The sequence below is a fragment of the Chenopodium album genome, chromosome 6 (genome assembly GCF_948465745.1).
Source record: "Chenopodium album chromosome 6, dcCheAlbu1.1, whole genome shotgun sequence".
Lineage (NCBI taxonomy): Eukaryota > Viridiplantae > Streptophyta > Magnoliopsida > Caryophyllales > Amaranthaceae > Chenopodium > Chenopodium album.
In genome coordinates, this window is record NC_137839.1 from 15,103,829 (window position 1) to 15,123,026 (window position 19,198).

Below are 19,198 nucleotides of genomic sequence, written 5' to 3' on the forward strand. Positions count from 1 at the left end.
ATATGATTGATTTTTAGGGTGGGGAAAGGAGATCTAAGGTGGTTTCGTGGGTAGGAGGGAGGGTAGTTCATAGTTGGCTTCGGGGGTGGGGGAAGGGATCTAAAGTGATTTCAGGGCATAATCAACTCTAAAGATTGACAATGCCAAAATCTTTTAGTCAATAAGAATATTTGGTGCATTTTTCAGAGAACTCGAGGATATATGGTGTATTTGAAAAAAATCCATACGTATATGGTGAATAAACAAAATAATCGAGGGTATATAATGAAAACCCGTAAAATAAAAATAATCCAAATTCGAATCAATTTTTTTTTATACCTACTTGTAGTGTTATTGTCCTTTAGCCTCATAATAGTTAATTAGTTTAATAAAATTGTCCTAAGAAATCAATGCAACATTACCTAATTAACAATCTAACTTTTGGATTTGCACAATCCATAAACACAAGCAATAAGCACCTATCCTTAGGTCATAAGCTAGAAAACTTCTTCCTAGATCAATTAAGCTAGTGACCTCACTCTCACTCAATTTCCTTATATAAACCAATGCAATCTGGTGTTTATTTTCCACATTTCATACAAATCCTTATCATTCACAAAATGAGTTCCCTTAGACTAATCATCTTTGCCATGTTCCTCGCGGTTGCTTGTATGTCAAGCACCCTAGTCCAGGCTCAAAACTGTGGCTGTGCCAGTAATTACTGTTGTAGCAGGTACGGTTACTGCGGAAACACAGCTGAATACTGCGGCGAAGGGTGCCAACAAGGCCCTTGTTACTCTTCAGGAGGAGGAGGAGGTGCTGTTACAGTCCGAAGCTTAGTAACAGACGCGTTCTTCAATGGCATCATCAACCAATCACCTTCTAACTGTCCTGGTAGGAACTTCTACAGCAGGAATGCTTTCTTAAACGCTCTCAATAGCTATCCTCAGTTCGGCACTGGATCCTCCGACGTTATCAAACGTGAAGTTGCTGCCTTCTTTGCTCATGTCACCCATGAAACTGGATGTAAGTCTATTGAATACCTTTGCTTTCCTACTCATTTTTATTGTCACAAAAATCATACCAATGTTCGGAGTACATAAAATTAAGGAAATTTTGTGAAAAACCACCTTTAAAATCTTTGTTTTTTTAAAAAGTCATTTTTTTAAAAAAAAAATGTTGTAAAAAAAACACCTAATTTAAAATTTTTGTTGTAATTTGACGTTGACAATAGAACAAATGGCCATTAAATCATTAATATTCAAAGCTCATTTTCTTGCAACAGGTGGTGAATTACAACATAAATTTTAAAGTGGGTGGTGTTTTATAACATTTTTTTAAAAGGTAGTGTTTCACAAAATCCCATATTTAACGGGTGATTTTTGATAAATTTTTTCCTAAATTTGTTTGTCTCATTTGACTTTTTACGTTGTTTAAAACACCTTTAGAAATAAAAATACAATACAGAGCATCTCTAAATGTATATGCACAAAAATTATACTCATAAAAATCTGATATTCTTACTTTAGAGTATTCATTGTAACGAGTCTAATAAGATCCACGTGATCAAATTATTTCACAAAATGTTACACCCAACAAATAATTGATATCCAACTTGCTTCTTGTAGCTTTTTGCTATATAGAGGAGATTGTGAAATCAACCTATTGTGAAAGAAGCGCTGCATGGTCGTGCAATCCAAACAAGCAATACTATGGCAGAGGGCCACTTCAACTCACATGGAACTACAACTATGGAGCAGCCGGTAGAAGCATTGGATTCGACGGTATCAATGCACCAGAAACAGTTGCAAACAACCCTGTTATTGCCTTCAGAACAGCCTTCTGGTTTTGGATGAACAATGTCCACTCTATTATCACCTCCGGCCAAGGGTTCGGTGCCACCATACGAGCTATCAATAGCATCGAATGTAATGGTGGTAATCCAGGTGCTGTCAATGCTCGAATTCAGTACTATAGACAGTATTGTAATCAGTTTGGTGTTTCTCCTGGGAACAATCTCAGTTGCTAAGGATGTTGGCTACTACTCTATGCTACTAATCAACTTATGATTTCTAATTTATGCAAAATAAAAGGATGCCTGCTACAAACTCATACAATGAGCAGGCTTAAAATATGAAATAAAAGTATTTATTATGTTACTGTCTTCAAATTTCAGTTTTTATACGTTTCCTCTGTTTTATTTTTTTAAATTGTATCCTCTGACTATTTTTTTTCACGTCAAGATACGTGGGATCCCCTTCCTACCACACAGGGACGTAGCAAAGGCAGGGCTACTGGGGCAACCGCCCTAGGCCCCAACTTGAAAAGCCCAAGTTCATTTATGAGACAAGGCCCCAATTAAAAAAAAATAATAGACAAGTCATTACAGAAGAATATCAAATGCTTTTTATAGTTCCTTCTTCCATGATTATCCGCCTAATTAATTCACTTTTCAAAGTGATGAATAATTTGATTCTCTTTACAAAAAATTGTATCTCTTCCCAAATTCTAGTCAAATTAATTCCATTCAAATAAAGTTGAAAATTTTAATTACCGGTTATTTTACTCTTTAACTTTCAACGAGCATCAATCTAATTGTATGTAATCCTCTTAGCATGTCCTCCATCACTCATCAAATTCTCTTCTTTCCCTTAATTTTTATTAATATGTATGAATGATTTCAAGAATTATAAAATTGGGGGAAAAAATATCACATTGATTGGTTGTCTTGAACCGTTTCCGAAGAGGCAATGATTAATTTGTAAGTTCATATTCTTATATAATTATGTAATTTTGTAATATTGGGTTGATTTCCATTTAAAAATTGTTTCTACTATCTTGTACTTCATATTTTTTAAACTTGGTGGTTGTGGGTAGAGGTGCTGATGCATGAGGGGTTTGTGAGGCGTTGATTTGGTGGTTAGGGAGTGGTGATGGTGGTGCGGTCGAGTGCGGTGAGGTGGAGGTAGAGAAGCTGATGGTGTCATGGTGGGTTTAAGGTTAAGGTGACTTTATTTTATGCGTTAGTGGGTGTTGGTGAGTGGTGAAAGAATAGAAGATGCAATCACACACATATGGAATAAGGGGAACTTTCGTGCTATGTATCCGGAAAGAAAAAAAATAAAAAATAAAAAATAAAAAAATTTTGCACACCCATTTTTTAATTAGGGCCCCAATTTGTATATTTGCCCTGGGCCACCAAACCTTAGAAACGGGGCTGCTACCACATAAGAGGGGGGGGATGAGGAGCGGAATCCAGGTCACACCTAGGGGAGATGGAGGGATTAACCATACATCCACTCCTGACGCATTCGGAATTAATGAAGGAAATAAAAAAATAAGTGCAATTCCTAATATGAACAAACATATTTGCAAGTGAAAAATATATTAAAAAAAATATAAAAAAAAAAGAAAAAAAAAACTCCCAAATCCACTAGAAAAGAGTAAACGAATATTATTAAAGAAAATCGTTTCGTGTACCCCTGAGGTTTTGAAAAATGTACTATGTATCCTTGAAAACTTTCAAATGCACCAAGTACCCTTGAGGTTTGTAAAAAAGTGCACCACATACCCTGATCGTCTTACAAATGCACATATCATTTACTTATCAAACTAAATTATGTCCACGCACTGACTCATTTTTAATACTCCCTTTGTCCTTTTATTAGATTCATACTACTCACTATTACGTGAGGAATAAATGCTAAAATTAGGAATCTAACTAAGGGACGGAGGGATTACTTTATATTTATGGAGTAAACCGCATAAAAGCATAAATTACATAAAAATTTGAACTACGTTGATCATTCTAAATCCTAAAATTTAAGGTGTGAGAATTTGATTTATCAATTAAGTTTGCTTGATAATTAAATGTTTTAGCATTATACTAGCATTACATTGTAACAATTTAATAGAATTTGATGTTTATAGTCTATATGGGGTTTTAATTTAACAAAATTATCATTTGTTGTATGAGTCTAGGGGTATTTGGTGCAAATTCTTACGAACCTCATAGGTACACCGTGCATTTGAAAGTTTTCAGGGATATACGGTGCATTTTTTTAAAACCTTAAGGGTACACGGAACAATTTCCCTTTTATTAAAATATCAAAACTGCATATTAATGACGGCTCAAACTTTAAATAGTCTAAATAATTCCCTAATACAAAACTCAAGCAAAAATTAAAATATTAAAATCCGAAAAATGTTTAAACGCAGTTACAATGTTATGTCATAGCAAATAGCTATAGTATGTCCTATTTAATATGCTTACAAGTTACAATGCATGTCCTAACAAATAACAAGTCCGAATAAAAACTGTTCAACTAGGTAACCATTAAAAAGTTTTAGCTTATGTACCGTATATAATTTGGTTTTAATTTCCTTGTGAAAAAAGTGGTTTAATTCAATTTTAAAGTGCAAGTCGAAAGTGTCTATTCGTTGCAAATAGTTTATAATGGAGCTAATATAAAAAAATCAAAACCGATTTAATAATTCAGTTCGATTTCAATTAGAGCAACATCATCCAAATTAGAGCAAGTTTAGCCTCAAGGGTTAAGATTTGGGGTGACAACATCATCTTGAGTCTTAAGACTTATGTTTAAGACTTTCCTCATTTTTCTTCTTAAAAATTTCAAGCAAGTATCAAGTTAAGACTTGAGATTGGAACCCACTTCACCCACTTCACTTTTATTTTTATTATCCTTTAAAAAAAAAAAAAAAAAAAAAAAAAAAAAAAAAAAAAAAAAAAAAAAAAAAAAACTTTTCTACATATAATATGTCAAATATTAAAGTCTTATGGCTAAAGTGATAAATTTGTACAAGTCTTAGGGCCTGTTCTGATTGACTGAACTCAACTGAACTCAACTGAACTGAACTTATTAATTAGTGATTTTTAACTACGGATTAGTGATCTTTGATTATGTGTATATACAAATGTACATATTAAAATATTTACGAAAAATATACTATATAATTATGAAATTTATGGAAAATATATTAAAAACTTGAAGCCTCTTAACATTTTAAACACATATACTATTTAATTTAAAAATAAAATAGTATTATGACAAAAGAACACAAAACACTTACATGTATCCAACCCATTTAAACAAATTTTTTAAAAAAATATTTTAAAAAAAAAAACGAAAAGCTAACAGAGGCAACGGCCCAACAGTCCAACACCCTAACCCACTCTCTTTAATGTTTTAATTAATACATTTATCTAACTAGTATCTAACCCCAAATTATTATTATTATTATTATTATTATTATTATTATTATTATTTATTGATTATTATTATTATTATTATTATTATTATTTATTACTTATTGATTATTATTATTATTATTATTATTATTATTATTATTATTATTATTATTATTGTTATTGTTATTATTATTATTATTGTTGTTGTTGTTGTTGTTGTTGTTGTTGTTGTTGTTGTTGTTGTTGTTGTTGTTGTTGTTGTTGTTGTTGTTGTTGTTGTCGTTGTAATAAGAGCTTAAAAGAATGAAATTTGGCTTTATATCATTAGCAATATCATTAGACATAAATTAAGAGCTAAACTGAACTGAACTGAACTAAACTGAACTGAACTGAACTGAATTTCAACGGAAAAGAACAGACCCTTAGTGAGTTTTAACAAGAATTTGATGACATCATTTTTAATGGGGATCATCGAAATGATGTCACATCCAAGTCTAAACTAGCTCTTACAGCTCCAGTCTTACCGATCCAGTTCAAGTACGCAGTACTTTCTCTATGCACCACGTGTCATTTAAAGAAAAAAATAAATAAAAAACCCATTCAACCGGTAACCGATCATTGGGATTGAAGAAAGAAAACAACCCCCAAAGTTGGGATTATTCTAGAATAATCAAAAGTTGGGATTATTAAAAGAAAATGGAGCAAAGTAGGGATTATTATTTACAATTTTTCCAAAAAATTATTGTTAAAAATCTTATGTTGATAATCTATATGATATTTTCCTAAAGATGTTATTGTTTTTTATTCTTTCTATAGTTAAAGATTTAAACATTAACTAATTTATTACAATTTAGGTTGTTACTAGGTTAAGTCCCGTGCCATGCACGGTAATTTTTAAAACTTAATACTTATCATTAGTTTAACACTATTATTTAATTATAAAAAAATATACCTAATTGCAAAATAGGATGAAAGTTCTGTAATTACAAAAAAAATAAAAAATTTATTACACTAAAGAAAACAGAGAGAATAATATATGCACGACTAATAAAAATAACTATGAATTACATTACAAAGTTATAGATAACAAACTATTATTGCATATTATTGTATAAAAAATAATATCTTTGTTTGAATGTGTACAAATAGAATATACTTATCAAATAAGAAATGAAATATTATTGCATAGTTTGTATTAAAAACTTCTCTAAGAAGTTTAATTTTTAACCACGAGATGACATGTGTCAATCCTGGTTTCGCCTTTAATATAAAGTTATAGATTTATAGATTAAAAACTTCTCTAAGAAGCTTTGGCCAAAAAAATAAAAACTAAAAAAAAAAAATTGGAGGGAAAATTTTTAACTAGAAGATGACATGTGTCATTCCTGGTTTCGCCTTTAGTATAAAGTTATAGATAGATAGATTTATATATTTTTTTTGAAAGCAAAAAAAAAAAAAATCATATTTATATTTAAGTTAACTTAACTTATACGGAGTAAAAGATTTTCTAAAAAGAAATAAAAAAAAAAGTTATTGAAGGACATTTAAGTCTTTTATATTTGGTTTCAAAAAAAAAAAAAAGTCTTTTATATTTATTGTTTATTGATTGATTATTGATGATGTAAAGACCCGCCCATTTATTTATGAGACGGATCTAACCCATATTATAACTATGGCGGGTCATGACTTTTAAAGGCCTCGTTCCTATTTCCTACCTCTCTCAGACTCAACGTTCTCCATTAAGCGCACTCAACGTTCTCCATTGAAGCGTTCTCCGTTGAATCTTATCCTTGTATCCCCCATTGAAGCAGCTTCTAAGGTAAGTTGTTTGTTGTTGTCATCATCATATCAATTTCACAATCTAGGGTTTGTATTAATTTAATTATCAGTGCTTTAAGTTTAGGGTTCGTAAATTCTTAGATTATTAAACATCATATCCAAGAGATAAGAAATTTATGAGCGTAATTTGATTATTGAATCAAATATCCCTAAAATTATGTTATTTTTTGAGATAATTCAATAATCAAATATCCATTGAAGCAGCTTCTGAGGTATAGCCCTCAAAAAAAAAAAAAAAAAAAAAAAAAACCTTCTGAGGTATAGATTTATTTTATTTTATTATTTTATTTTCCTCTCTTTTATAATAATCAATTTCAGTTTCACAATTTATTATTAATTGTTAATTTAATATTCAGTGAAGGGCCTGTTACAAGCAATGGCAGAAACAACCCAAATTCAAAAGAGCACACCAGTGCTTCCATGGATGAGAAACCCAGTTGACATTGTTGATTTTAAGGAAACCCCTTTAACTATGCTCCCTTTTCTCGACCCTAGGTACCAACTACTTTTTTTTTTAAATTATAATTTGGTTTACTACTGCAATTGATATGAAATTCATTAGTTTCTACTCTTATTTGTGTTTATGTTTTGTTAATTTTAACTGGTTTTTAGCCTATTAAAATTCATGTGATGTGGTTAAGTCAATATTTTTCTTTTTTGTACTTTTGAAAATTTTGGGAAGTTTGAACTAGAAATTGTATATGTATGTAAGAAATACTTGTACATGTAAACACCTTGAGTGACTAAGGAAAGAAAATGTGATGAAAAGGGTTGTAAATTTTGAATTTGTTATGATAAAAGAAAAGTAGGGAGGTGAAGCATGAAGGGGACATGGGATCATGACATGAAAATTTCTGCTATTATGGATTAGTGTAGATATAGATATCGTCCATATCGATTTGTAATGTTGTTTCCGATTTGTTTTATTGGATTGATTGATGGTGTAGTGTATTACTTCTTTTACAGATTGGTTAAGGCTTTGAAGAATGTCCATATCTCTTCACTATTTCCTGTACAAGTTGCTGTTTGGCAAGAGACTATAGGTCCTGGTGCATTTGAGCGTGACCTATGTGTAAACTCACCCACTGGAAGTGGAAAAACTTTGTCTTATGCTCTACCAATAGTGCAGAAGCTAGCTACCCACTCCGTGAAATGTTTGCGTGCATTGGTGGTGTTGCCCACTCGTGATTTAGCTGTGCAGGTTTGTTATTTTAGGACTCTTAGTTTCTCAATTTATCTATTTATATATTTATTCATCTAATTCTTGCTTTGACATATGATTCTACTAGTGATAAGTCTTTCCTCAGCAATCATTTGTTTCCTAGTAGTTGTGCACAAATGTGCCATGTAATACATAAATTGGACTAATTGGAGGTTGGAGACTGACTAGCATCTTTGATTTATTAATGACACTAGCATGTTGATTTTTTGGTGTTTAGAGAGTCACAAGGGCGGGGTGAGAATCGATCCTAGGATCTCTTGGAATCGGGAGAGAAGGTCTAACCACTTGAGCTATCCCTCACTCTCACACAAGCATGTTATCCCCTGAAGGTTCTTTACATGTATTCTGATGAAAGCTAATAACTTTTGATTTTTAAGTTCTTGTGATCAGTGCAGCTAGCTGCTGGTTTGTTTGTTTGTTTTTTTCTTCCTCTAAGGGGATTAGAAATGCATTTACTCTGTATTGTTAACCAGATCAAATTGAATAATTTATAATTTGATCTGTTACATAATACTTTGTAATTCCAATCTTTGTTTTCTTATAGCGTTGATGTCATGTCAGAGAAAAAAATCATTTAGTATCTAATTGTTGAATTTAGAAGTGGTATAATTAAGCCAAACTTAGCTTAAGCATTTGCTGTCTTGTAAGAGAAAAATTATATTGCTCCATGTCAGCGTGAAATTCAGAAAGCTTAAAAATGATTAGGAAAAATTCACTGAGGTCCAGTTTTGTGGCTTGACTGAGCCTGCCTCATGTCATCAGCTTAAGTCATAGGATAAAATACAGAATTTTAATGTTCCATCAATGAAGCTGTATCAACCTTGTTATCATCTTCAAATGTTCAATAATGCCTTTCAATTAAAGTATTATAGATATTAAGGAAATTTTCACATTTGCTACCACCTAAAACGCCTCGCTTCAGCTACCTATTTATATTTTTTTTTTTTTACTTTGCTACCACCTAAATCAGACTTTGTTAAAAATCACTACCACTTAACGGAATCCGTTCGGATTTCCGTTAAATTTATTTAAAAAAAAAAGAAAAATTAAAAAGATTTTTAAAAAATTAAAAAAAAAATTAAAAAAAACCAGCAACCCCACCCACCCCCTCCCCTAATCTGCCACCCTCTCCCTCCCCTAATCTGCCACCCTCCCCCTCCCCCCTTCCGGCGGCCGGCGCCGGCGACCTCACCCCCTCCCTTTTCCCCACCCAAAATTGACAATCCTAATCCTAAGCTGACACCCCCAAACCCAGACCACCACCGCCACCGTAACCCCCCAAAACCCCCCAAAACCCATACCAACACCACCGTAACCCCCTTTCCCCTTCCCTCCACCGGAAATCGGCCCCTCTCCCCTGATTCCCCCACCGAAATCGACCCCCCTCCCCTTCCCCTACCCTTTTCGGCCATCCCTAACCCAAAACCACCACAACCGAAACCCTAAAATTCATTTAGGGTGGTTTTGGGGTGGTGGTTTAGGGTTAGGGACGGCCGAAAAGGGTAGGGGAAGGGAGGGGGTCGATTTCGGTGGGGGAATCAGGGGAGGGGGGCCGATTTCCGGTGGAGGGAAGGGGAAAGGGGGTGGTTTTCGTTCGGGGTGGGGGTCGGAGCTCAAGAACGGGAAAGGGAAAGGGGGGATTGGATGCGCATAGGGTGGGGGAAAGGGAGGGGGTGGGTTCGCGCGGCGGCGCCAGCGCCGGCAGGGGGAGGTGAGGGGTGGCAGTGAGGAGGAGGGGTGGCTGCAAGGTGGTTGGAGGGGTGGCTAAACGGTGGAGTGGGCCCACTAATGGAAATAGTAACAGAATAAGGCATGTGGTAGTGATTTTTAACAAACTTTGTTTTAGGTGGTAGTAAAATAAAAAAAAAATTTAAATAGGTAGCAAATGTGAAGCGTGGTGTTTTTAATGGTAGCAAATGTGAAAATTTCCAGATATTAATTACTACCAAAAATAATGAAAACACACTTGCAAAAGAAAGGAAAGTGATTTCAATGTTTGTAGTCTAGAATAGAGATCTAAAAATGAAAGATTAAAATTGTTATATAAGTTAAAGAACTTGCTTCCTATTAATTGAGGTCAGCAGAAAGTTAAACCACTTATTATAGATAATCAGAGCGCATAATTAAGTGGCATTATGGAGGTTGCTATCTTGCTGGTGTGAATCCTAATTTAAAAACGGGGGGATGTGGTAAGTAATTGTAAAGGAATGCATTCATATACTTTTGTTTCTAAAATTTCAGGTAAAAAAAGTCTTTGATGATATTGCTCCAGCAGTTGGCTTGTCTGTTGGTTTGGCTGTCGGGCAGTCCTCACTTGCTGATGAAATTTCAGCACTAGTTAAAGCATCGAGACTTGAGGCTGGCTTCTGTTATGATCCTGAAGATCATGCAAACAAATTACGAAGTGCTGTAGACATACTGGTAGCAACTCCTGGAAGACTTATGGACCATATCAATACTACTAAAGGCTTTACACTTGAGCATCTACGTTATCTTGTAGGTAGCATACCTTTCTCCTTAATTATCTGCACACTTTAGCTTGTTGGCCCTATTAGCAGTACCAAAAATTTGCTGGATACAATTATAGTAAAATAGTTTGAGACATTTTGGTTGTTCCTTTTTGTGTTTAGTTTCCTTGTTCTCCGAAGAGCTTAATACATTTAATCATCTGTATTGGAAAAACCATTTTTCATACTGGGTGATGGAAATAAATTATAAATTATTCTTTATCAGTTCCCATTTGCACATTTGCAAACCCCCTTTTATCCTTGCATAAATGATGGGTGTTTTGTGAAAGATATATTAATGTCTTAGCAACATGTCTTTAAATTCCCAGCTTGTTTTTGTCACGAGTAGGATTACTAAACTGGATATATCTTATTATTCATGAATGAAAATGTGATCATGTTGGCATGTTGCTTAGTCAATCAACTTGGGATAAACCTTTTCTATGATTAAGGAACTTATATCTCCAAAATAACTGCTTTAACTTAAGAGTGCTTAAACTTAAGAGTAAATTGCTAGTTACATCAGAACTTTCTGAAGTTTGTAATCTCAAGGCCCTTTTATTCTCACCTTGATTTTAGTGCAAAAAGAAACATACGAATTTTAGATCTCGAACCCTGTTTAATAGATGCTGTTTGATTCCATATATAAATTTGATGTTGCTTGGTTAATGGTGCAGGTAGTTGATGAAACTGACCGATTATTAGGGGAGGCCTATCAGTCATGGTTACCTGCTGTGCTCAAGTTGTCCAGTCCAAATGATGAAGTGTTTGCACCTTGTGTTGAAGCCTTTTCCGCTTCAATATGTGGTTCTTTCAAAACCATTAGGAGATTGTGAGTATGATCATGGTTCATTCCATCCCTAGCTATGTATATAATATGTGCTGGGTTAGCTCTTGCTTAACTTTTCTTTTTTGTATGTCCTTGATTTATCTTCCCTTGATGGATTGGGGCCGAGCTAGTCATAATTGTGCTGAACACCTGCTCTTGTTTGATTGGATATAACATCTTGGTGATGAAAATCACAATTTAGTCAATATCCTTGCATATAATATTCTGCTATCTTTACTTGAATCAGCCTTGTTTTCATTTATATATGATTGTACTTTGATCTTTAGTTTTGTAAGAGTTCATTATGCATAATTAATGCTCTTTTGTGCTTCAGGCTTGACCTTGAGTTTATCTTCATTCTATTGCAGTGGAGTTGAGAGGGGTTTTAAGGATAAAGCTAATCCCAGGCTTGTGAAGATGCTTTTTTCTGCTACACTGACCCGAAATCCTAGCAAACTTGGTCTGCTGGATCTTCATCACCCTTTATTCTTAACAACTGGTCAATCACGTTATGCGTTTCCTGAAAAACTTGAGTTTTTCAAAGTGGTATGGCAGATTGTTTGTACTTGTGATATTGTTGCAGTGTCAATATGTAGTTTTCTTGAAGTTATTATATTAGCTGGTGATGTGCTTGTGCAATGTTCATCTCGTTATCTAATTATTTCTGGACTCCAATTTATAGGTCATTTTAACTTAACCGATTTTGTTCTTCATTTTTACCTAGGCAGAAGTAGAATTTGAAGGGATGACAGTAAGGTACACAAAGTGTCCTCAATAAATTTGTATGGTAGTCCATATATATAGGTTAAGCTGCTGGTGTGAATGTTACCCTAGAAGAAAAACCCTGTAATTTAGCAACTTAATAATTAAACTCTAATATTAGATATGAGGTCATGTCAGATTGTTTTAATCTTATGTTTGCCAGTATGACTAGAGCAGTTGTTCCCAACATACTATAGTACTAGGGGAGGAAGTGAAGCTAGCACACTTAATTTGCACAATATAGCTCAAACAGAGTTTGTGCTGGCATTGGACTCTCAATGCAACTACTATTTAGGTCTTTAGTATTTCATTCACTGGACATCTATTTGCCCTGGCTTTGGTTTTCATATTCTTCGAAGATAGAAGATTCTGATACCCTTGATACAATGATCTTTGTAGTAGCTGCAACAAGGTGCTGAAGCTCTTGGGTAAGATGGGTGATGGAAGGCTTGTTCAATCGGTACAGTCTTTCCATAAATGCTGAAATAAATCTAGCATACCTTAACAGAATACCCAGTAAAATTTGCAGCAAAGGTAGTTTTATTCTGACTTTCTGAGAGTACCTACTGAACAATGTGCGCACCAAAACTTAAGAATGTTAAAGTATAGGTTTTCTAAGAGCATAGCAATTATAAAGTATAGGTTTTCTAAGTACTGATTTCTTTAGGATTGGATTATTGGAGAATAAGGTGTATGCCATTTATTATACGGTCATAGCTTATTTAGGAGATTAAATCCAAGATGTCAGAGATATAATAATTTTTCACAATATGGTTAATCGACAGTTTATGCTGAGAATTCAAAAGGGACAAGTCTTTGCATTGAAATAAAAGGGATTTAACTATTTAAGATAGCAATTGGGATTTATGGGATTCCAATTGAGGTTTGGAGATGTTTGGGAGAAAGAGGAATTGATTGATTGGCAACACTAATTGGTTATGCAATATTTTTGGAATTTAAAGATGCCAATGAAGTGGGGGAATAGTACTCTAATCCTTTTGTGTAAGAACAAAGGGGATATCCTTGTGCCAACTATCAAGGGATCAAGCATATGACTGATAAAACTTTGGGAGCCACTGATTGAACAAAGGTTAAGGAGAAGTGTATAGATCTAGAAGAACAAAATTAGGTTTATGCTTGGTAGATCGGCTATGGAGGAAATTTATTTTATGAGGTAGCGAATGGAGAATCATCAAGGCATATGAGATATGACAAGGTACTGTGGGAGAAACTTTGGTGGACTTTAAGCGCAGAAATATATTGACATCATGAATTCTTATGTGTTTTTTGACGAATTTCAGCCTCATTTTACAATCTTACATTTAAAGAGAAACAACAATCTATTTAAATCATCCTATTAACTCACAATAGTGTTGGCAATAAGCTTATTTTACTGGTCTATCCAAAGGAGCCAAAGACGGAAAGACCCAAATCATATTTTGCTTCAGATATGTAGTCTTATGGAAACAACCTTCTTGTTGGTACCAATGGTACACGCTGAATTAACCTCATTGTCAATCTGCATGTTACATAACTTGCATCCCTCACCTAGCGCAGGAGCCTTGTAGAAGCACTGGTATAATGATGATTTTGATAGGTTGAATTCTCCTCTAAATCATAAATTTGTTCATTTTGATTCCTACTCCCTTTTGTTCCCTTTTATTTGCCTCGTTTTCCTTCTTGAGATGGCCTCATATTACAATGACAATGAGGAATTCCATTTCACTCTCATATTCATCTCATTGGTCTCAATAATTTTGTCTCGTATCAACTCCATCCAACCAAAAAATTTATAAACTAACTAATTCTTAATGGGGCAAGCAAAAGGGGGGGGGGGGGGGGGTAGGGGGAAGTTTTTACTTTTGAACTAATCAAAGTATGCTGATAAATTAGGATTGAGGCAATAAAGTGTAAGGATGCATTTTAGCTAGGGAAATGCAGCTTTCTCATTTTTGTTCAAGTCTCTTATTCTCTATGTTCTCCCTTTACAAGTTTATTGTTAGGAAAGATAACCCCATGAGATTTTGCTTACTTCATCGACAACAAACAAAGAGGATCTCCTGCCCCTGCTTCATTTAGGGTTTGCAGCATTGTCATTTGGGTCGTAGCTTCTAGTACGCCTACCTTATTATGGCTTCACTTGATTTGTGGTGCATGCCACCTTCGGCCTCCATGTCAAATTGTCAATGTGGTTATGACTTTGAGCATAGAATTTTCTAGTGTTGTGTACAGGGTCTGTGACTGTAAGACATGGTCTTATCCATGTTGTTAGACTTTTTGTTACTGAGTCAATATCACTGGTGCCATTTTACAGGAATAAGGATTAACTATACATTTAAATGAGCCATCTGATTTGTTCATTATACTCCAAAGATTACGAATAATAAAGTGTTTGATTTTCATTTTAAGATGGACTAATTCAAAAAAAAAAAAAAAAAATAAAAATAAAAATAAATAAATAAAACCACCAAATGGATGCTGTAATACAATATATGATACAATGGTGATAGAATTCTTCAATTTGTCATTGTGATAGATTGGTAAATCCTGGATTTATAATGTGAATCTGGATTTGATTTTGCTGAGATTCTCTGTTGTACGTTATCTGTGCAGATTTGTGAATCAAATGATAAAGCACTGTATCTAGTTGCCCTTCTTCAAAAGTTAAAAGGCGAGAAATGCATTGTTTTTACCTCATCCAAAAAGATGACCCATAGGCTATGCAGCTTGCTGAAATGTTTTGGAAATCTTGAAATGAGGATCAAGGGATACTCAAGTTGTCAACATCAGGCTGTGAGAAGGTGTGCTCTTTGCCCCTCCTTTCGATGCATCTTAAGAAATACACTTATATAATACATCATTATTGCTTTTTAAACAATATACACTTATATAATGCATCACTTATGCTTTTTTAGAATATGTAAGAAGAAATATTGATACGAAGTAGTCAATTCTTTAAAGCAACTAATTTTGCGTTAGATTAATACTTATTGTTAGTCAAAACAGGCACAAACGGGGCGTTTGGTTCGCAAACTGGTATGGGGTTGGAATCAGGAATAAAACCATAATGGTATGGGTTTGGAACTTGATTCTTAATACCATTTGTTTGGTATGATTATAAAATGCAATGTTTTTCTTTTATTTAATGCCTAAATGTATGGGAATGAGCCAAACCCACCTTCCCCCCAAGGTTTCTAAACCCCATACCTTGGGGGTTTGAGGTATGGGTTTGAAACTCATAAAATCATAAAACAAACATAAAGTATGGGTTTAAATCATTCTAAACCCATACCTTATACCTTAATTATGTGAACCAAACACCTCAGTGAGTTGTGATAGAGGATGTGGTGGAATAAGTGAATTGTTGCCGTAAGCATTTGACGTTCTTGGGAATTATTCAGTACCCATAAAACTGAGAAAAGTTTTGATGGCTGTATCCTGTATCTTTTAGCGAGAGAATTTATTTGCTGGTGAAGACCTATTAATGGATAAGCAGTAAAATTCTTATGAAAAAAAAACCACGATAATTGAAGTAAAATTTAATGCACATCTATTTTGCATATATTTGACATGTTCAGAGGTTTGTTATATGGAGTTATTTGTAATTTTTTTTACTGAAACAAGTAGTATTGATATAATACTCAAAAAAAGTTTCTTTTCCTCATCCTCCCCTCTCCTCAGTCATACACCTTGAAAGTCAAGCATACCCATGAAGATACCATGCGTTTATCTTTGGTGTACTATAGAGTTCTACAATTAAACTCTGAAGATGGGGGAATGATTCGATTGGACATACCATAACCATGGCTTGTAATAACATTCTAGTACTGTTAGTTTAAGTCCTTTCCCCGCCTTTTCTCTTTAGCAAATAAGGTTTCGCATTTAATGCTTGTAAATCTACTTCTGGATTTAGATTGAGAAATGGTTTTACATGGATTTACTTCTTAGATCACATCTGCTATGTTTTTGGTGTATTGCTTTCTGCTTTTTACTGATATTATTAAATTGATCGCTTGTCTCACTAATGTGTATGTAAAAGGCCATTAGTTGAATTGTAAATTTCTCATGTTTTGCAGCAAAACACTAGATGCATTTCGGAAAGGAGAAGTGGAGGTGCTCATTTCTTCTGATAACCTGTCCCGAGGAACAGATGTTGAAGCAGTAGCAAATGTCATTATCTATGACGTGCCACGTTACATCAAAGCATATCTTCATCGTGCTGGAAGGACTGCTAGAGCATTTCAAATAGGGCGATGCTTTACATTGCTTCTAAAAGATGAAGTAAGCTGCTAAGCGTTTCTTTGACATAATACTTATGTTTTAATGGTTGAAGTTATCTGTCGACAAGTGTGAAAAGGGAAGTGTTTCATCTGAAATAAAATCAAGGATGTATGTATGCCTAGTTAAGTGATGAAAACTTTGTTTCTTAAACCATGATGCCCTCGAAGAATTGAAAAGGAATACCATACTGGAAAATTTGAAGTACCTGTATTCCATGATTTTACTTTGAACTACTATCCTGAATAGAACTTGACATTGAAAATGATAAAAGGTCAGGGATAGGTAGTAGCGGGAAAAGAAACAGAAGTGAGTGTGTTTAAAGTGATGTGATGGAGAGAGTAGAAAAAAAAAAAAAAAAAAAAAAAAAAAACTTTTTCTTGATTAGGAAAGAGATAATTGTTTTCTTATTTTTTTTTTGCTTTTCCTGTGTATATTTCAGAGTATGGAAGTTTGTTTTGGGATGGAGGGAGTGTGGCATGATCACTAGATTTGCATAAACTCATTAAGTTTTTATCTCTCTAATTCAGATGAAGAAGTTCAAGGCACTGCAACAGAAAGCAGAGATCAGCTCTACAGTTTTCCCTCTTTCTTCGGAGTCAATTCAGTCCCTTCAGCCTGCTTACACATCTGGTAATTTTGTTACCTACATGCAGCCGTGTATATTATGAATGAAATGTGATGTTTCTGAAATTTTATTTAGTTTCTCCGTGCCTTTTAATTTTTTCTAAAATGTTGCAGTACTTGGATTAAATGAATTTTCTTCAAATTTTAAATTCTTGAACTTCTTTAATATATCCACATTACATCAGTGTTGTTTACTTCTATTGTTCCCATGATAGAATGTACCACTGCTCCTTTCAATCTATGTGCCTTTTAAATCTTCTGTATTAGGATGTGTGTTATGGTTCATGTCCACTATTTGTATTCTGATCTGTCATGATTAAACCGTTCTTCTCTTTGATTATTACAGCTTTTGATAAGCTGAAGGAGAATGTAGAATCAGAAGCATTTCGTAAACGCAAGGTTAACTTCAAGTCTACAAAGCCACGTAGAGCAAAGACAGCGAAGATATCCAAGGAGTAGGCATATAAATATTATCTATTCTCCAACAAGAGCATCACACCTGTGGTGACGGGTGGAATTTGCAGCACCGGGAGTGTATACTAGCTGAAAATGTGCCTGACTGATCATGACTGACTTTTGAAACCAGAGTAGCAAATGATAGTGATGTCTGATGTGGGTGAAGCCTGAAGAGGAATTAGCGAGTGGTTTAGTACTTGTGGTATTATGGGTTGTGTACTCGAAGAGCTGGGTTTCAAATTTTGAATCGGTTTTAGGATAGCAGTTAAATTTGATGTACATTGAATTGGATTCAAAAGATATTAGGATCTTCTCAATTTTTATTTCTCTTAGCCGTCATAGAGAAATTGCATTTGTCATACATCAATTATCCACCAGAATTAACACCAAAATGTCATCTCCTAACTAGTTATGCTTCATTATTTTTTTTCTTTGAGGACTGGTTGTGACCGACGCAAATAGTAGCTTTATAATTATTGTGGATAATTATCAATAATACACAGGATAATTTGTTGAATGACTAATTCAAAGTTAGTTGCTATTTAGCTAAATTTAGTTGTTAGCAGTAACTTAGGATGTTAATAAAGTTATTTTAGTGGTGGTTAATGGGTTAGTAAGTTTATGCAGTTAGGAAATGGGATTATGCTTTCTATTTTTTAGTTTGTTTTGTTAGTACGTTACACTATTAAAATTTATGTACTGTGCTTTTTAATTCAAGTTAATCAAATCATCTTTTGCTTTCTACTATAATATATTGCTTTAACATTGTGGTATCAGAGCCAATTGTTTGATAGATAGACATGGGTGCTATGTGTGGGACAGTTCCCTCAAATGTGTGACCTCGCGATTGTGGTGCCTTGCGTCGAAAGTTCTCATGATATTGTGGCTTAGCGGTGTGTCCCATGTTGATAGCGGTGGTGCAAGGTAGTTTCGCAGGAGGGGAGGCCATGAGTTATGTGGTCTTTGGTTTGAGGGGAGATTTGCTATGGTTGTTCATCTCAAGTCCCACATGGAATGAGTAAGGAGGTGAAGAGTTTCTTATAAATGAGTGCACACTCCATTAGTACGAGGCCTTTTAGAAAGGTGCCTTAAATAAATTCGTGCGGGTTAGGCCCAAAGTCGACAATATCTAGAGGTAATCAATATCGGCTCGGCTCGATATGGCCTGAAAATTGGACAGGTTTGGGTAAGTCTAAAAATGCAGTTTTAGTTAAAAGGCCCGATAAGTCCGCCACTTTTTTACGAGTTTGGGCATGAAAAATTATGTTAAGCTCCGACCCAATTTTTTTTTATTATGGAGTGGAGTGTCCGTGCGACCCGTCAAGGTGGGTGACCACAACATAATTTACATAAGATTGTTATGACAACAAAAAACGAAGGTCAATATGATAATTTTTTTTTGAAGGAAAGGTAAATATGATAATTTGTATGTTCTCTATAGGAAAATGATCTTGGATTTCTTTTCTTTTCTTTCTTTTTATTTTTTTATT

At 34.2% G+C, this 19,198-nt stretch overlaps 2 protein-coding genes across 4 annotated transcripts; both read left to right on the plus strand.

Annotated features, from left to right (window-relative positions):
* Nucleotides 1-599: 599 nt before the first annotated feature.
* On the plus strand, nucleotides 600-2,140 carry LOC145634644 (chitinase 5-like). The gene is made up of 2 exons (XM_081686049.1): nucleotides 600-1,005; nucleotides 1,608-2,140. Exons 1-2 carry the CDS (start codon nucleotides 600-602, stop codon nucleotides 2,006-2,008), a joined length of 807 nt encoding a protein of 268 aa, XP_081542175.1. The 3' UTR covers nucleotides 2,009-2,140.
* Nucleotides 2,141-6,867: 4,727 nt separating this feature from the next.
* Nucleotides 6,868-18,232, plus strand: LOC145635901 (DEAD-box ATP-dependent RNA helicase 1-like). 3 transcript variants are annotated; one of them, XM_081687273.1, is made up of 10 exons: nucleotides 6,868-7,007; nucleotides 7,384-7,522; nucleotides 7,994-8,228; nucleotides 10,491-10,745; nucleotides 11,434-11,588; nucleotides 11,954-12,131; nucleotides 14,961-15,148; nucleotides 16,424-16,628; nucleotides 17,156-17,258; nucleotides 17,599-18,232. In XM_081687273.1, the coding sequence occupies exons 2-10, from the start codon at nucleotides 7,404-7,406 to the stop codon at nucleotides 17,709-17,711; spliced, it is 1,551 nt and encodes a 516-aa protein (XP_081543399.1). In that variant the 5' UTR covers nucleotides 6,868-7,007; nucleotides 7,384-7,403; the 3' UTR covers nucleotides 17,712-18,232. The 3 variants fall into 3 exon arrangements, with proteins under 3 accessions (XP_081543399.1, XP_081543400.1, XP_081543401.1); XM_081687274.1 differs by lacking the exons at nucleotides 17,156-17,258; nucleotides 17,599-18,232 and adding an exon at nucleotides 15,345-15,417 and having other exon boundaries at nucleotides 16,424-16,622; XM_081687275.1 differs by lacking the exons at nucleotides 17,156-17,258; nucleotides 17,599-18,232 and adding an exon at nucleotides 15,354-15,417 and having other exon boundaries at nucleotides 16,424-16,622.
* The last annotated feature ends 966 nt before the right edge of the window (nucleotides 18,233-19,198 follow it).

Bases quoted from the DNA above. Each gene is read 5' to 3' on its own strand.
- LOC145635901 (XM_081687273.1), top strand. From the start codon at position 7,404: ATGGCAGAAACAACCCAAATTCAAAAGAGCACACCAGTGCTTCCATGG. The intron at 10,746-11,433 runs GTAGGTAGCATA...TTAATGGTGCAG, and splicing joins TTGAGCATCTACGTTATCTT to GTAGTTGATGAAACTGACCG. The intron at 17,259-17,598 runs GTAATTTTGTTA...TGATTATTACAG, and splicing joins TCAGCCTGCTTACACATCTG to CTTTTGATAAGCTGAAGGAG.
- LOC145634644 (XM_081686049.1), top strand. From the start codon at position 600: ATGAGTTCCCTTAGACTAATCATCTTTGCCATGTTCCTCGCGGTTGCT. The intron at 1,006-1,607 runs GTAAGTCTATTG...TGCTTCTTGTAG, and splicing joins TGTCACCCATGAAACTGGAT to CTTTTTGCTATATAGAGGAG.